The 19518-nt window shown below is 36.7% G+C and overlaps 1 protein-coding gene across 1 annotated transcript in view; it reads left to right on the forward strand.

Moving 5' to 3' along the window:
* Positions 1-19518, forward strand: part of ITGB8 (integrin subunit beta 8) — an 81769-nt gene that overhangs the window by 56748 nt on the left and 5503 nt on the right. Inside the window, exons 7-11 of the mRNA XM_008068400.2 lie at positions 3717-3812; positions 8487-8576; positions 11824-11958; positions 14567-14972; positions 18172-18397. Coding sequence (XP_008066591.1) covers positions 3717-3812; positions 8487-8576; positions 11824-11958; positions 14567-14972; positions 18172-18397 — 953 coding nt within the window. The remainder of the gene's footprint in view (positions 1-3716; positions 3813-8486; positions 8577-11823; positions 11959-14566; positions 14973-18171; positions 18398-19518) is intronic.

Consider the following 19518-nt stretch of genomic DNA (forward strand, 5'->3'; position numbering starts at 1 on the left):
GTCAGGTACGAAGGGTAAATGAATATGTGAGGCAGGCCAATCAAAGCACATTCAAGAGCATATCTGGCCTTATAAAGGCCTCCAAGTGTCTTTCATTTAAAACTCTTTTCTTAAGCAGTCCTAGGGTGTCTGTTTATATTCATGCAACACCACCCAGCATCCCAGCGAGATGTAAATATTGCTTTACTTCTATTTTATAAATGAGAAAAATAGCAGCACTAAAGAAATCAGAACCTTGGCTGTAATCACATATCCCTAGGTAGCAGTGCCTACAGTAGACGGCAAGTAGTGTGACATGAGGACATGAGCCCCTGTTACGGTTGATCGAGGCTTAGTAACTACAAAATAATAGGTGAATGCCTTTGCACATGTTAACCTATTTAATCTCCACAATAACTGTGAATGCCAGATGCTAGTATTTATACCTGTGTTATACTTACAGAAACTGGATCCCAGAAAGGTTAAGACAGATGCCTGGCATCACATCATTAGTAATTGCAGAGCCAGGAGTTGAAGTCCCAGGTTATCTGTCTCCAGAGCCCCTGTGTGTGGTGTGTTTCTCAATTGAGTGACTTTGCCCTCCAGAGGACATTTTCATGTCCTGAGACACTGTGGTTGTCATAACTAGGGAAAGTGGGTGCTACTGGCATCTAGTAGGGAGAGGCTAGGGATCCTAGTAAACATCCTCCAATGTACAGGACAGCCCCCTTTACCCAGCAAAAATATCCAACCCCAAGTGTCAATAGCACTGCTGTGGAGAAACCCTGGTCTATGAGGTTACCACTGTACACTCATGTACATAGAAAATCAGTGATCTGGGTAGATGCAAACTGTACAGTGTTTAAAGTCTCCTCTCTAAATGAACCTCTGCTGTCAGATTGTTTCCATGTTATTTGTCTTTTACCTCTAAAAAGCAAATTCTAAAAAAGTAATCCAGATAGTTGAGTATTTCCTTTAACTAAGTTGTTGGGCTTTAATATCTTATTACAATATTTACTATTATATTATCTTACAAAAAATTTTATTATGAATCTAACTTTTACGAAGAGAACCTTAACACTGCTTCTTCATTTACCTAGATTAACACACATTATTACTATTCTACCATACATCTCTACACAATTATCTCTTTAACCAAAATGGCTCCCAATGAATCATTCTCACCTTTCTTTCCTTCTACATTTATGTTACTTCCTGCAGCCTTAATTACTTAGCAGCTGCCTTGGCATATTGCTTTCCTTCTCCCTTTCACCCCTGAAATGCCTGTTATCTCTAGTAATTATTTTCAGAGTTTAGAGAAACAATATGTAATGGGTTAGACAGAGGTGGAGTTAGATTTCAGGAGCAGTGACGTCACCAGAACAGGACAGCTGGCTGAGAGGGAGTGTGTCTCTTGCTAGTAAAATAACAGACATAAAAGATAAAACACTTAAAAGATAGGACGTTTCACGGAGGAGAGGGGAAGGGGCTTTAGCAATGGCCATTAATCCACAGGTTTCCTGTCAACAGTGATGTATTTAAACATCTGTTATACATTTGTAATTTTAAAAAATATGCCTTGAGGTACTTGGAATTTTCTGTTAAAGCAGATTTCTCTCTAGGTTTCAAAAACTGTGTTCTTTTAAGCTTAAATATTTGACTGACCTTCTTAATGAGCTTCTGACCAACCTAGTACTTTACAGATTTAAGCGTTGTGTACTTTTGGTCAACGTGACTTCCTGTTTGGGGAAGAAAGAAAGAGATTAAGAAAGCTCCAAAAACTGCTTACATTTTAGACTGTTCTTTAAATATTGATTTTATGTGAATTAAGTATAAGCTGGTTAAAAACATATGGATTAAATTTTCCTTAAAATATGAATGGTTTTAAAAATTAGGAAGGGCGAGTGCTTGGCAAACTGTGACTGCTTTTTGTTAAAGAAAAATATTTGAAAAGTAGTTGTTGGCATTAAAAAATATTCCCAATACAACTACATTTACCTTGTCTTTATTTCTTCTCCTTAATTCACTAGCATTATATGAACTGTCATGAATCTATTTTAAGATTATGTATTTTATTAGAAACAGGAATAAGAATTTAACTGGCAGAATTTTTATCTTAGAGATTTATCTTCTATTTCTTTAAATTATATTCTTAAGAATTTCCCTGGGCAAAATTTTTCCTATGCAAGCCCATGTGGTAATACTTTTTAAGCCTCTTCAGAAATTGGTTTCATATCATATTTACATACAACCCATGAAAATTTGATTTGTTTCTGTCACAATTATAAATTATATAGAAATAAAATGATATTTGTTATTTCTCATTTTAGTGATAGTAGTTCTAAACATAAGCCTGTATTTTATGTCTAGATACATAAATGTAATATGTGGGATACAGAACTTACACTATAAGTGAAAGTAGTTAATTTAACTCTTTTACTAAGTTCTCATGGTTGCCAAAATACAGAAATATTAACCAAGATGGTACAGTAAGATTTTCCCTAACAGAAAACACATTTAGTACTAGAGGGTGCTTGGGGAACTAAAATTATAGAATAACTTGAACTTGAATCATATGATACTGATTAGGTTCAGTCACATAATCTTTTACCCATTTAAGCACCAACGTAAAGGCAGAGAAGGCAAGTGGAGTTCGGCATCCTCTCCCTGACAGGTGTCTGGTTATGAACTTGCTATTGGAAACAATCACTTTAATTTCTAGAACAGCATTTATAGAAAGAAAAATTACTAATGCTGTGTATGCCTAGATAACTTTAGATAGCAATTTCTATAATTGTCAGATTTCTCATATTTTCTAAACTAAATTTTACTCCCTTTTCTCCTACTCATCCCTAGCTTTCTCACTACCATAAAGAATGTCACAATTGGCTCCATGTAAGTTTTGTTTATCAAAGTAAAGCAGGTCAATAATATATCATACAACAAAAATATTAAGTATAATGATATTAAGTTGAGATAGCTATAATCTATACTTTGTGTACGCAGTTGGAAATAGAGGCCATAATTGCTAGTAGATTTGAATACCTAACATATACAAGAAACTGCACTAACAGTTTCCATACTATTGTTATTTTCTAAATCTTGCCAGCAATCATGGAAGGCAGATTTCACTCACATGATACAGAAGACGAAACTGAGAATTTTTGTCATTAAGTGACAGACCTGAGATTTGAGTAGAGGGTTTTCTCCTTCTAGAGAGAGTTTATAGTATATCTGTTATATATCAAATGTATGTGTGCATATATGTGTGTGTGTCTATGTGGAATGTGTATATATATATATGTGTGTGTGTGTGTTTATGGGTATATACATAAACACTCATGTATTTGCATTTCAACACTTGTTACTGAATTTTGCCTCAGAAAGTGGTTGTCACTAATATGTCTCTGTTTCTGAATATTAAATTTTTTTCAATTACATTACTTTGAGTCCAGTGTTAATCTAAAGAAGTACCAATCACTGTGCTATGTCGAATTCAGTCATCTTCATTTTTATGAGCTATAAGTTTTTATGGAAATTTTGTCTATAAAATATCCTTAATACATTGATGTTGGTGTTATTCTTGAAAATAACTTAAATGTCTCTAGTAAAACCATAATACTTCCCAAATTCATTTTTATGTAAGTCATAGAATTGTCTTCATAATAGATGTTTGGATATGTGTAAACTTGAGCAACTAAATTTCACTCCCTTCTGTATTTCATTACCCATTACAGGAACATCCCTCGCTAGGCCAACTTTCAGAGAAACTAATAGACAACAACATTAATGTCATTTTTGCAGTTCAAGGAAAGCAATTTCATTGGTACAAGGTATGTTAACTCCCAAAATATAAACGTTAAAATGTTTTCATTGGTAGTTGAAATGAGAACACTTTTTAGAGCCACAGATATGGATTCTGGAATTATTATACTTTGTACAACCTAAATGTAATAGTGTATTAACTAAAGAACACTTTACAGTGTCTTAAGTTGGCATTTAAGTCTAGATTCTATTGAGGTTTGTAATACATAGAACTAAGTGTTGGCACTAGATGCTTTCTAAGAATCATATTCAATACATATGGTTGCAGGCAATACTTAAAATGGTACTGAATATGACACTAATGAAGAAGACTTTTATCAGGTTAGAAGTGGTATACACTCTTCTCTATGACTTACACTCATCTCTATGCCTCTCCTGTTGCAAGAGTCCTGCTTATATTCCAGTCTGTGGTTATATCCTTACAATAAGTTAAAGTTGGAGAATATCAGCTTAATTTTTAATATGACTGACATGTCTAGCTTTGGTGTAGGTCATTCAACAAAGGGCCAAGAGGAGCCATGGAAGTGACTCAGGCAGTCAAAGCCATTGTATGCAAGAATAATCTCGGTAGTATCCAGAGTCCTTTGTGCCAGATGAAACCCACAAGCAGAATAGACATTTGGCAACTGTGTCACTCTGGGGGTGCCATGGAACCCCCCAGCAGAGAACTGCTCCTCAGAAGCCCTGCAGTAGCTTTCTTTGTACAGCGTTTTAAGTTCTTTCTTCCTGGAAACTGTTTTCTTCGTTTCCATGAGACTGTGATACCATAATTTCCATTGTGCATCTCTGTACACTGGGTTTTCTTCATCTTCTTTCCTAGCTTTGCTTCTTCCTTCTACTCCCTAATGGTATATACCCTTCCATAGCCAGTCCTCAGTGTCCTTTATTTATTTTTAAAACTTCAGAAGAGGCCGAGCACTGTGGCTCATGCCTATAATCCTAACACTTTGGGAGGCCAAGGTGAGAGGATTGCCAGAACCCGAGGGTTCGAGACCAGCCTGGACAACGTGACGAGCTCTCTTCTCTACAATGAATCAAAAATTAGCCGGATGTAGTGGTGTGCATCTATAGTTCCAGCTACTTGAAAGGCTGAGGTGGAAGGATCACCTGAGCCCAGCAGGTCAAGGCTGCAGTGGCTTGTGAGTATGCCACTGTGCTCCAGTCTGGGTGAAAGAGACTCCAACTCAAAAAAAAAAAAAAAGAAGAAGAAGAAAGAAAAAAATTTTTTCAGAGAAACTGCATTTTCTTTTGACTTTAACAAATGCTTGAACCCATTTGCATTTACCCCAAGCCGGTGTTCCCTCCACCAGTTTCCTTAATATCTAACCTGAATATTTATCATCTGAAGGACTTCTTGAATCATGTCACTTCAAAAATCTATGATAAAACTTTATTTATTTTTAATTCATATGAATGTATGGGGTATAAGTGCAATTTTGTTATATGCATAGATTGCACTGTGGTGAAGTCTGGGCTCTTAGGGTACTCATCACCTGAATAATGCACATTGTACCCACCAGATAATTTCTCATCATCCACCTCTCCCACCCTGCCACCGTTCTGAGTCTCCAGTGTCTGTCATTCCACACTCCACGTCCATGTGGACACATTTAGATCCCATTTATAAGTGAGAACCTGCTGCATTTGTCTTTCTATGTCTGACTTGCTAAGACTTTATTTAATTCCTTGTTTTTCCAAATTTATATACCATAGAACCACTTTCAGAAGTAGGGCTCTGACCCAAATTAAACGGCCCAAATTATTATATTAATGGCAATAACAACTTCAACTTATTGGGTATTTTTGTGAGGCACTGAGTTTGTAAACAATTCATCTAATCCTCTTAGCGACTCAGAACAATGAGACCAGTCTTACTAATATGTCCATTTTAAAGATGAGGAAACACATTTAAGGAGATTACATACTTGTCCAAAGTGGTTTAACAACCCAAATCCTGTGTTCTTAGTTGACTTCCAGTTACTATGAGGCACTTTGTGGCTTTTGCCACCTCTTTCTCTGCTGTTTATTTCTTCTCGATAGCATTATTATTTTCTCCCCACTTTTTTTAATATTGTCATTGACTGATAAACCATAAACCAGGCTTATTATTCACTGAATTGTGTGCAAAGTAAAAACCAACAGGCTCCAAAGCCTGCCAAGCTCTGCTGTGAGTCCCTTGCCTACTCTTGCAGTCACCTACTTTGTCTACCCAGGGATCTTTTATATTAGTCACCTTTCATCTGGGTTGTGACAGCCTCGTAACTGGTCTCCCAAAGCCATCCTCCACCTGGCTGCTGGGATCATCTGTGGCAATCACAAGTGTGACCACAGTCCTTCCTTTAGTAAAACATGCCAGTGGTGCCCTCAAATTTAGAGAACCAAGTCCTCTAACATGGCATGAGGCCATCTGGACTCTACTTGCCTCTCTGGCTTGATTCCCCCACTGTTCTCTTCCTTGTGCTTGTCCTTCCAGCCATGCTTCTAATCCTCCTGTGTACATGTGTGTGCCAGGCCATTTCTTTCCTCTGTGCCTTTGTTCTTGCTGCCTCCTTCCCTCCCCGTTACTTGGTTAACTCTTACTCATCCTTTAAGACATGGCTCATAAGTCACCAGGAAACAGGCTTTGACAAGCCCCCCCAGCTCTCAAATGCTTGCCAGATATCCCTCATTAGGGTCTGTGCATATCTACATTGCGTCATGAATGCAGTGTTTGGTGAAATTGTCATACATATACCTATGAGATCCACAGGGATGGAGACTATGTGCCCTAGTAATTTAGCATCTCCAAAGTGATACAAAATAGGTGCTCTAAAAGTTGAACAAATGAATTTTTAAAATCTATAAGTGATACATTTTCCCTATGACTTGAGATGGCAAATTGTTAGTGTCTAAGTAGTGATTGGCATACAGCAGTTACTCAATACTTATGAATTGAAAAATGCATCAATAAATAGATTTTAAGAGTTTTTAATCTGATTCCTTATAAATAAGAGCTCTTCACTCTAGTTAGACTTATGTCTTTTTTTCTTTTTTTTTTTTTTTGAGTAGGAGCCTCACTCCGTCACCCAGGCTGGAGTGCAGTGGCATGCTTACGGCCACCATAGCCTTGACCTTCTGGGCTCAGGCCATCCTTCCGCCTTAGCCTTCCAAGTAGCTGGAACTCCAGGTGTGTGCCACCATGCCCAGCTAATTTTTTTGATTTATTGTAGAGACAAGGTCTCGGCAAGTTGCACAGGTTGGTCTCGGACCCCTGGACTCAGGCAATCCTCTTGCCTCTACCTCCCAAAGTTCTGGGATTACGTGCTTAAGTCTGCACCCAGCAGACTTATTTCTTATCTGTCATTGCTTCATCCTCAGCTAGGATAGACCTTTAAGCCTTTGTGCATTCTGATTTTCTCCCCAGGAATTTCTAGAGTCTTCTCCATAATTATTAAGCACCATCCATCAAGAACACTGCTCCAAGAATCTTCTACTTGTGACTCTGATTCCTTTCCTTCAGTCTTTTTCAAAATGTTTTAGAAGTCATTCCATGAAACAGTAGTTCTGTAAAATATTTATACGTGTTGTGTAAGAAAAGAGTTTGGTAACTAAAGAAATATTGGGAAATGCTGTATTAAATAATGTTACATCATTTCAAAATTACAAGCCTACTCTGAATCTTGTAATTTGAAAATGTGCATTTTGAGTCTCTAAGTGGAAGAAACTATATGCAGAGATTCTCAAATTCGTTTGCCATCAGAGCCCTTTTCATGTTTAAAATCTTTGGGGTCACCAGGCTCGGTGGCTCATTCTGTATTCCCGTGCTTTGGGAGGCTGAGGTGAGTGAATTGCCTGAGTCCCTCCTGGGCAACTTGGCGACACCTCATCTCTCCAATAAATCAAAAATTAACCGGGCGTGGTAGCGTGTGCCTGTAGTTCCAGCTACTTGGATGGCTGAGGCAGAAGGATCACCGGAGCCCAGCAGGTCGAGGCTGTGGTGGCCGGGAGCAGCCACTGCACTCCAGTCTGGGCGACAGAGTGAGACTCTAACTCAAAAAAAAAAAAATCTTTAAGGTCTATGGTCCATGAAGATACTTTGGGAGATGCTGGTCTATATCTTGATTATCTTGATTGGGTTTTTAGGTTATCACGTACAGCAATTCAGGATGCATGCATACACTCATACACATGAACATATACACACCACCACTTCAGGGTATTGTGTTCTGGCTGGCCTATTAGGTTCCTTAATATTTTTCTTTTCCTTTTTTTTTGAGCCAGAGTCTCACTCTGTTGCCCAGGTTGGAGTGCAATGGCACGCTCACGGCCACCACAGCCTCCACCTACTGGGAGCAGGTGATCCTTCCGCCTCAGCCCTCCAAGGAGCTGGAACTACAGGCATGCACCACCACACCCAGTTAATTTTTTTAATTATTATTTATTGTAGAGATGAGGTCTCACCAAGTTGCCCAGGCTAGTCTCGAACCCATGGGCTCAGGCAATCCTCTCACCTCGGCCTCCCAAATTGCTGGCATTATTGGTGTGAGCCACTACACTCGGCTATATTTTTCTTGTGTCTTATATTTTTTTCATTTGCATAGTGGCTCACCTTCCACTGACAACTACAACCATGTTTAACATTTGTTGTTTGCTAAACCATTGTATGCTATCATTATTTTAATGCTTCTGCAATGTTTTTATAGGACCTTCTACCCCTCTTGCCAGGCACCATTGCTGGTGAAATAGAATCAAAGGCTGCAAACCTCAATAATTTGGTAGTAGAAGCCTATCAGGTATGTATGTATTATTCTCAATTTTTAAATAATGTGTAACTCCAATGTCTTTGGCATGATACAAAGTAGTGCTGTGTTATCTTGAGAAGAGAGGTAGGAAGAACGTTAGATTAGAAATTAATTAGAAACCTGAAGTTGAGCCTTGACTCCACCACTAACTAGCCCCGATACCCTGGGAAGGTCGTTTCAGCTTTTTGTGCCTCCCTGTCTCCTTGACAATAAGCTAAGATAGGGCTATCAGCTGTCTAAATTCCCTTCCAAATCCAATGCTCAGTGACTCATCAAATCATAACTGTAGAATGTACTTGATTACCAAGAAATTGCATAATTTTATGTCATAAAGTAGAAGTCCACAGTTATTTAAAGCAATAATCTGCCATGGAAGATGAATTATATGGGATATAGACCCCTGGACAAGAGGACTCTGTTGGGTTCTCTATGATCAGTCCCTTGATTGTTCATTCAATTATTTTAGCAATTTCATGAAAATAGCTTGATTAAAAGAAACTTACTAGACATACTATTTTACTGAGTTGGTAGTTGTGTGCTGTCATCAGTCCCATAATCCCATGAAGAGTGGATGTCTAAAGGCAAAAATAAGTAAATAAATAAATATCTGCTTTCTCAACCTGGGTCATTCCCAGATACAATCATATCTGTTAAGACATTACAGTAATAGTCACTCTTTATTACCAGTAAGACCCAGTCACTTTCCAAACATGACCTCATCTAGTGCTCACACCTGATCTATAAGGCAGGTGCTTGTACTCTCATTGCATATTTGTAGACAGCAAGGCTCTGGGAAGTTAAGCAAATTAACCAAAGGTCGCACAGCTAATAAGCAGAAGAAAGCAAGGTCAAAATGCAGGTGTTCCTCGTCTCCAGGCCCCAGGTGCTTCCTACTGTGTGATACCACTTGTTTTTTATTTTTACGTGGTGTCAAAAGATATGCTTTATTCTACCTTGAATTTATGAGCCAATTATATAGTCTCACTTTCTCAAGTTCTCTGGCTCCCTTTCTGACATGTAGAGTCTAATGGTGTAACTTGTAGCCAAAGCATGTGAAAATCCTCCAGCTGGCTTTCTTCTTATTTTCTCCAGGCAGCACCTGCCTTAAACTTAGGTACAAAAGGAAAAGGCAGGAGTAGACACGGGATATAAAATGAAGAGCTTGTTTTAGCTTTCTTCTCTTAAAGGAAAATAAATTCTGCTAGATTTGTCTTTGCCGAGGATTTTTTTCTATGTCTGAAAGGTACATTGAGTAAAATAAGGAACAGCATCTTAAATTACTTGTCTTTCTCACTGTTACAAAAGAACTAGGCTTGGGGGAGCTTCTAAGCAAGGAAAAATTGAACATGTATACAATTCATTCCCATCAGTTGAGGGTTCCCAAGGATAATCAAAATAAGAAAAGAGCCTGTGCTGTTAGGAGTCACCTTAAATTTTTATAGTATGAACCCAAGTATTATCCCATACAAGGTACATAAATTGGCAGATTTTTTGCCTGTGTGTCAGACTGCACCAATGGCAAAGGAGACAACAGCAATTTGGTTTCATGTTCTTATTTGCCTAGAATAGATATGAGGTGTCTTAGCCCATGATAGTTCTAATTAACCTTAGACAGTGGGAAAATGATTGTAAATTCAACAAAAACTTACACTGACTAACTACTCTTCCTAAGTTGGGATTCTACTATTATTTAATATTTGTCTATATCTTTAAAATTCTGTTGAAATTTCATTTTTTCTTTACAGTTCAACAGAATCAATTCACAATTCATTAACAAATTGTACATTGGGAAAAACTAGATTCTGCCTCTGTGCCTATTAGATATTAAAAGGAAAGTTTAAGATTAGATCTGGAGCTTAATTTCTAAATCCCCAAACCAGGAAGAACATTAGAGATTTTGTCTTCACACCCTCCTTGAAAAACATTGGCTAAGCTAGCTTAATATCTTAAAAGAAGAAGAATTTCAGGACAACCTGAGAAAGCTCTCTGTGTGAGACATTTCTTTCTGAACTGTCAGGCTTACATCACAACACCCTTTGTACACCACTGGATGTGTCTATTGGCTTGCCACAATTATTCAATTATGGTTGCAGTGCACGAGTTGCCTGGGAGGAAAAAAATATGGTTAATATAGTCTTACCTAATGCAAATAATGTTTACATTGAGGAATTAGAGGAAAGTATCTTGTTCTAAACATATGCTACCAGAATTCCATGACTGATTATTAATCAGTAAGTGCATGTTTCTTTATTGCTTATACCATTGAAGAGGAAAAATTGCTAAAGAATGAGAAACACTGGAACTTATTTTTCTTTTATATACCTTGCTATTCACTCTTTTTTCTTAGGTGCATACTTTGTGTTTCCCCTTTTTTTGTTTATAAGAATAAATTCAAGATATTTACATGTGGTAAACTCTGAGTTGCATGAGACAAAATGCACACAGGGTTTGAAGAATGTATTTAAAGTAGCTAGATCCTTTGAACTTCAAAGACTGAAGAAATGAGTGTATACTTCCTACATGATAGACATTAAACAGATATTTATTGAATGAGTGTATAAATGGGTGGATAAGTGAATGAATGAATGGTTTTCTGCCAAGTAAGGGCCCTGTTTTGATATTAAGGATTGGAGCAAACTTGACTGACACAGCAAGCAACAAGAATTTGGCAAAAATCCTAGGCCATTCTTGGACCATATATGTTAGCTAATTCTTGTGCCTCCAGTATAGAAGTGGGCTTCCCAAAAATATATCTTTCAACTCTGTATCAATAGGCATTTTATCTTTCATAATAGTCTCAAGTTTTGAAATTAAAATATTTCTTTAGCAGCTGTGTAAGTTAGAAGCATGTTCCACATTTTAAGCTGTCAAGATTTATCTGTTGTTCTGATATATGTATTTTCAATATTCTACTTAAATGTTATCATAACAACGTAAGTATGGTTGGATCAAAATGTGTATTTTGCTAACAGACTTTGAAATATCCTTGAAGTGATCAAAATGACATCATGGAAGTATGTGAATAAAATAGAACAATTTAAATGCAGATTGTAAATTCTTCAACATTTCTTATATATTTCAAATATAATTGGGCTATTGTGTGGAAACACTTTTAGTCATCCCTTTATAGAAAAAGATTCTGATTTACATAAAAATTAAATCTATATATCTTCAATAGGTTTGGTTGCTTACATCTGAAACTACTATAGTATGTAATTTTAAAATGGTTTCTCTGCAGAAACTCATTTCAGAAGTGAAAGTTCAGGTGGAAAACCACGTGCAAGGCATCTATTTCAATATTACCGCCATCTGTCCAGATGGATCCAGAAAGCCAGGCATGGACGGATGCAAAAATGTGACCAGCAATGATGAAGTATGTGGGTGTACATTTTTCCCTTTTAAAATAAACTAAGTTGTTTGGCATGCTTTCTCACATAGAAATCAAAACATTCTGAAAAACTTTACTTACTACTGACTCCAAGAATCTTATTTACACTTTAAGGTAACTTTCATTGTCTCTTCTCAAAATTCCTATTTGCTTTATATCATATTATATAAATTGTTAGTATAAATAATATCAAACAATTATTTAATAATAGTAACTTTAAACTTAGGTCTCACAATCAGTATATGTTAGGAAATCATAGCTGCTCAAACAAGTAGTATCTCTATTTACAATAATGATAATGCCTTTTTGGTTTCAAATCTACAAGTTCTCAAAGTAAATGTGAAATTGAAAAGAATAAACCACAGAAAAGGATGGGAATGATGGAATGATTAATAGGGGCTAAGAATTCCAAAATCTTTCACTTTGTGATTGCCCCAATACTCTCATAATGATCTAGGAGGGGGCAGGGAAATTTGCTACAAGAATAACAATTGAGAAGAGTCATAATTTTACCTAAGTAAATAAATAAATAAAGGAATGTAAAGAAGAGAGGCCCAGATTATAGCAGCATCTGGAAACAGTACCAGAGGAGATAGGAATTTCCCACAATGGACAGAGTAACAGCACAACATGCTGTTAAAGGGGACCCATGTAGGGTGAAGAGATTTTCAAGTGAGTACCTCATGAGGTACTAATTGCCTCGTTGTTAAATAAATGACTTGATCTAGAAGATTTCTAATCACTCTTCTTTCACTTTTAAGATTCTATGATGATTATTTAATGTCATGCTATAGAAAAAAAGAAAGTTATTGAAAGAGAAGATTCTGAAATTGAATAGGAGAGAATATTTTATTCTCTTTAGTTAGGATATATTTTTCTCTCTTGAGAATTTTTAATCTGGAGGTAGTATAATTGTTCTTGCAAGCTGTGTATTTTAAATTAATTCTTGCAAGTTTCTAATTCTGTATTTCTCTCTGTAATCACTCCTTGGATTTTGTTCAAAAGACATATACTAGTTTGCAAAATGCACATTTGATGCTCATTAAATACAGAGAAAACTTTTTACTAGCAAAAGATAACACTAAGTTACTTTCTGACAAAAATGGTTATTTTCTTAGAAGTAGTTTTTTCATTTAAAAATCTCAATTTTGCAAACATGATTTTCCTTACTTTTTGCATTTTTTTTTCTTTGCTTACATTCCATTTTTCCCTTCATTCTCAACCAAGTGGTATAAATAGTTTGACTCTCAGGAATAGTCATATGACCTTTTAATTATATCTCTCTATCTACCTGTTTATCTAAAACTTCCTTATTTGCTAAAGTAAGATGGTAAGATAGATCAACAAGTACAAATAGACATATTAAATCCATTGTGCCATGCAAAAAAGAAGAAAGGAAAAGGAAAATTTGGCAGGAGAAAGAAACTGTAGCTTCATAAAGGAAACTAATTCCTGCCAGCCCAGCTCCTTAGGTGTAGGCTACCTTCTCTCACTGAGACAAATTTTGACCCTGTATTGAGAGGTCTTCAGATTTGAGAATAAGAGTACTAAACCTTTTTCCGTTGAGTAACATCAGAGAAAGCGTCATGCTTTCCTCCATTGACACCCTGTATAAACAAAAATTTAACTCTCATTTTATACATTAGTATAGTATAATATAGTATAGTATAACATTTAACTCTCATTCTATACATAGTCTATACATGAGGGTATGGCAACAGATTTATAGCACATTATTTTGCTATTTATATTTTAACTTATTTTATACAGGAAATACTTTAAAATAAAAACCTAAAATTAATTGTTATTCTCTTTACTTGAGCTCATAGAAAACAGTAACAAATAAAAATTGGTTGTTTGAGCATCTTATCTCTCTGGGTTTTAAGCAGAAGTTCTTTATTTGGGTTTATTTGATCTATCCCTAGTGTCAAATATTCAGTAACTCCATCTTTTAAGGACTGAGTCCAGAAAATGATTTATTCTTTCTCAAATTTGCTAAGAAATCATCAAATGTGGAGTAAACCCTTCAAACGGGTTTGCACACAAGTCTATTTAATGGTGCAATGTAGGCAATTAGCAGTCATTGCATTATCAACTCTCTAGTTCATTAATTAAGAAATAAATGAGCCGGGCTTGGTAGCTCAGCCTGTAATCCCATGCCTTGGGAGGCTGAGGTGAGTGAATTTCCTGATCCTGCGGGTTCAAGACCCGCCTGGGCAACTTGGCGAGACCTCATCTCTACAACAAATCAAAAATTAGCTGGACATGGTAGCGCGCGCCTGTAGTTCCAGCTGCTTGGAAGGCTGAGGTGGAAGGATCACGGGAGCCCAGCAGGTCGAGGCTGCGGTGGTCGGGAGCAGCCACTGCACTCCAGTCTGAGTGACAGAGTGAGACTCTGACTCAAAAAAAAAAAAAAAAAAAAGAAATGACGCTAAAAATGGTTGTTGCACTATATGAAATATAGTGCATGTGTATTTTACAAATATTGTTAATCTCTCTAACTTGATTTTTTATAGATTCAAATATCATTAATATATGTAATACAAATAATCAAGTTATATAAATATATTTTCTTTTTTCCTCCTAAATGTAGGTTCTTTTCAATGTAACAGTTAAAATGAAAAAATGTGAGCTCACAAGAGGAAAAAACTATGCAATAATCAAACCTATTGGTTTCAATGAAACCACTAAAATTCACATACACAGAAACTGCAGCTGTCAGTGTGAGGACAACAGAGGACCTAAAGGGAAGTGTGTAGATGACACTTTTCTAGATTCCAAGTGCTTCCAATGTGATGAGAATAAATGTCATTTTGATGAAGATCAATTTTCTCCTGAGAACTGCAAGCCACACAAGGATCAACCTGTTTGCAGTGGTCGAGGTGTTTGCATTTGTGGAAAATGTTTATGTCACAAAATTAAGCTTGGAAAAGTATATGGAAAATATTGTGAAAAGGATGACTTTTCTTGTCCATATCACCATGGAAATCTGTGTGCTGGTGAGTATAAATACACTTAGACGGTTTTTACTAGTCATTACTACACCAGAATATATGTAAAAGTTTCTATAAATCACATCTTTATAAATTACCAACACTGAGTCTGAATTTGTTATTCAAGGTTTCATAATTTATAAATTAGGGCATAGCAACAGATAAATAGCACATGATTTTAATAGCTATACTTTAATTTATCTTATACAGGAGAAACTTTAAAATAAAAACCTAAAAATGTTACTCTCATGTATTCTTTGATCTTGAAAAGAAATATATCAGGAAAGGAAATTACTGATGATGTCTGACACATATTCTAGAAGAATCAGAGTATTCTTCTAGAAGGATCTGATTCATTCTGGTAAATGGTCACTCCCTCTAACTTGCTCAGATGATTTTATTTCTGTCAGGATGCTGGGAAGTGAGCTATAATAGTATACTTTTCATTCATTTGAAGATTCTTAATACATTTTTATAGATGAAGTTTGCAGTAATTGAAACTTCTGTAGTTTATTTTTGGGATATCACCAGCAACCAAATTGCCAAAGGATAGCATTTTTCAAGAAAATACTGGTTTTCTAAGTAATCTAAAAGTCATGTCCTTGAGGCCACACACAGCCCAAATTTTTTAAATGAAATAAATTAAAACAAAAATATCAAGATTATGCTTTGGCCAATTCAGTTTACTGCTACCTAGAAGTTAGATTCCAGAAAAATCTGTTCAACATTTGAAAAGTAAAACAAAATATTGTTTTTATTTTTTTATTTTAAAGATGTGGGGAACAATTCAGGGTTAGGTATACAGATGTTCATTATGCAGGCACCCTTCTTGATGAGGTGTGCCCCCTCCTTACCCAGGCAGATTCTCATTACTGCCAATCCGGCTTCCCTACCCCCTCCTGGCAGTTTCCCGCTACTGCCAATCTTTTCTTATGGTATCACAATAATTGTTCAAGATCTGCTTATGAGTGAGAACATGTGATACTCAGTTCTTTATTTCACTCAGTATTATAGACTGTAAGTTCATCCAGGTTGCTGTGAAGTTCATGATTTTGTTCTTTATGGCTGCACAATATTCCATCATGTATATGTACCACATTTTTTTAAATCCAGTCCTCTTTTTATGGGCAGCATGGTTGGTTCCATGTTCTTGCTACGTGAACAATGCTGCAATAAACATTCGTATGTAGGCATCTTTTTTATAGAGTGATTTGAGTTCTTCCAGGTATATTCCCAGTAGAGGAATTGCAGGGTCATATGGTAGGTCAATTTTTAGACCTTTTAGGAATCGCCATACTGTTTTCCACAGAGGTTGTACTAGTTTACACTCCCACCAACAGTGTAGAAGTGTTCCCTTTTTGTCGCATCATCCTTTCCAGCATCTGTTGTTTTTTGAGTTATTGATAGCCATCCTGACTAGAGTTAGGTAGTATCTCAGTGTAGTTTTAATTTGCAAAAGATTGTTTTTAAATGGCTTAAATAAACTACCTGTCATCTGAGTTCTATGATAATTTTACTGTGACAATATGATAAATCCACTTATTGTGACAGTATCTTTTTAGAATTTGCATTTTAATAAATAAACATTTGTTAAATCATTGTCATAAGTAAATGGAAAGTAACAAACCTATAAAAAAAAATTTTCTATTCTTGTCTAAGCTGAAAATTTGACCTGTATCATCTAAATGTGTGATGGCAAATTATCTTTTTATTTTATCATATACATACAATATGTTATATTCTGAACATTTATTCAGCTGTAACTGGCATCACTGACCAGATGAATTATAGATAGCTTCAGAATGAACCAGCAGTTGTCTGCTGTATCTTACAGGGAAGAGAAATATTATTTTTCAAGGAAGAGAAAGAATTTTCTGCGATTGCATCCTACAGCTATCAATTGCTCAGGAAAGTTTCAAATACGTTGAGTTTTGTCCTTATCTTTGTTTGCAATGAAATATTAAAAGTGAATGTCCTGGCCCTTCTATATAACCATGAGACTACTGACCCACAGGCAGTTGAGACTCTCTTGTGAATTAATTGTGTATAAATGCATACTGTAGGGTTGACATGCATTTTCTCCACTGATCTCCTTTGGGAATAAAAACACATGTTTGCAGGTCCGCTGGCTGGGATTCAGCACAAAGGCTGCATGCAGAGAATGTCTGGCAGACATTTGTTTGGCCTGGACCTCATTAGTTTTACACTTAGCAAATGTAGCTGATCCTACTATAGACTGTATGGAACAATTACCTAATGAGGTGCTCAGAAATAAAAAGAAAGGAGACAGGGAACTAAGAAAGGAAGAGAAAAAGAGAAAGAAGGAAGAAGGGAGGGGCAGAGGAAAAGATGATCTTTGGCTAAATAAGCTTGAGAAACACTATATAACCCTGTAAAATGTACCCCCAATGAAGATTTGCATATGACATATCATATGACATATTTGCATATTGCATATTGTCATATTACTTGTTGGGTACTTTCTGCAGTCTAAGATCCATTTAACTATGTATAACCCATGTTTCCTCAACCTACTTACCTGCATAAATAATCCCCCCCACACACTCACACCATCTCTCTTGTTTTTATTTAGTGCCTAAAAAGAATTCATAGCATAGATGAGGCCATGCCCTGCTAAGCTACTAAATAATGCACTGAGGATATGAAAAGATCAGTTCAACCTCTTGGGACACCTTATCTTTAAATGTGGCACTGGCAGTTCTGAAGCAGCAGAGAGTGTGCCTCACAGTCCTTTAAAGTTATTCCAGGTTTTTAGCAAAAACGAAAAACTGAGAGAATCAATTATGAATGCCGTTCATCAACTGCCTGTATTTTTCTCATTTCAAGTCAGACAATTAACATTATACTGTAGCCTTTGCAGCTTCTTTATATTTGTGTGCTTTTAACTTAAAACTAAATGTACAATGACATTCAAGTAGTCGGGCAGCCACCAAAGCAGGGACACCCTTCACACTTGTTAGTACAATATATTAGCATGGGGACATCATCTACAATAGAACAACTTTGAAAATAGAACCCCCCAAGTCCTGGCATTGTTCACATCAAACCAATAGAAAATGACGCTGTTTCCATTCACTCGACTGTCAGTGTGTTTCCATGGAGATAGGAGGGGAATTTGTGGTTAGAAACTCTTCACAAAGTCATTGGTCTCAATTACTGAGTTCTTGGGGCGTCTTCGTTGCAGGGCATGGAGAGTGTGAAACCGGCAGATGCCGGTGCTTCAGTGGCTGGGAAGGGGATCGGTGCCAGTGCCCGTCAGCATCGGCCCAGCACTGTGTCAATTCAAAGGGCCAGGTGTGCAGCGGAAGAGGCACGTGTGTGTGTGGCAGGTGTGAGTGCACCGATCCCAGGAGCATTGGCCGCTTCTGTGAACACTGTCCCACCTGTCATACAGCCTGCAAGGAAAACTGGTATGAGTTCTCTGTCTCCAAACATATGTAAAGCTGTCCTCAGGGATAGCTATTTTTGTCCTTTTTTGGTTCTGCCTTGCTTAATCTTAAACGTTGCTGATAAATTGTCACCATCATGCTAAAAATGAATTAAATGAGAAATTTTATGAATTAACAGATTTGGATTTCAGTCTTTGGCCACTAGATAGCTGTGGAAGCATCAGAATAAAGCTGGACATTCACTACCTTAGCTTTTTTTTTTTTTTTCTTTTTCTGATTTTTTTTTTTTTTTTTAAATAATTAATCAGTATTTTTATTATAGTTTTGTGGGGTACAGTTAAGGGTTAGGTGTACAATTACGTTTCATTCAGACACCCTGTTGATAAGAGGTGTTTTCCCAGCCCCAGACAGATATTTGCTACTGTTAATCCCATCTCCCTCCCCCCCATAGTTTCCTAGCACCGTCAGTCATTTTCTTATAGTATTACATTGGATGTTCAAGGTCCATTATATGAGTGAGAACATGTGATATTCTGATCTTTGTTTCTGTGTGAGGTCACTCAGTATTATAGACTCTAGTTCCATCCAGGTTGCTGCGAAGTTCATGATTTTGTTCTTTTTTATGGCTGCGTAGTATTCCATCGTGTATATGTACCACATTTTTTTAATCCAGTCCTCTTTTGATGGGCAGCATGGTTGTTTCCAGGTTCTTGCTATTGTGAACAACGCTGCGATAAACATACGTGTGCAGGTATCTTTTTTATAGAGTGATTTGTGTTCTTCAGGGTATATTCCCAGTAGGGGGATTGCAGGGTCATATGGAAGTTCAATTTTTAGAGCTTTTAGGAATCGCCACACTGCTTTCCACAGAGGTTGCACTAGTTTACACTCCCACCAGCAGTGTAGAAGTGTTCCCTTTTCACCACACCCTCTCCAGCAGCTGTTATTTTTTGAGTTGTTGATAATTGCCATTCTGACTGGAGTTAGGTGGTATCCTTAGCTTTTTGAAAAAGATTTTTGAAAATAGAGCCCGCATGCTTCCCAGTTTACCACTGGTAGTGTTGTGATCTATGACAAGTTGTTAAAATTCTTTGCACCTCAGTATCCAGATAGCAAAATTGAGGGAAAAAAAACATTAGTAC

This window comes from Carlito syrichta, unplaced genomic scaffold (assembly GCF_000164805.1).
Source record: "Carlito syrichta isolate Samal-C Ts95f unplaced genomic scaffold, Tarsius_syrichta-2.0.1 Scaffold310671, whole genome shotgun sequence".
Classification (NCBI taxonomy): Eukaryota; Metazoa; Chordata; class Mammalia; order Primates; family Tarsiidae; genus Carlito; species Carlito syrichta.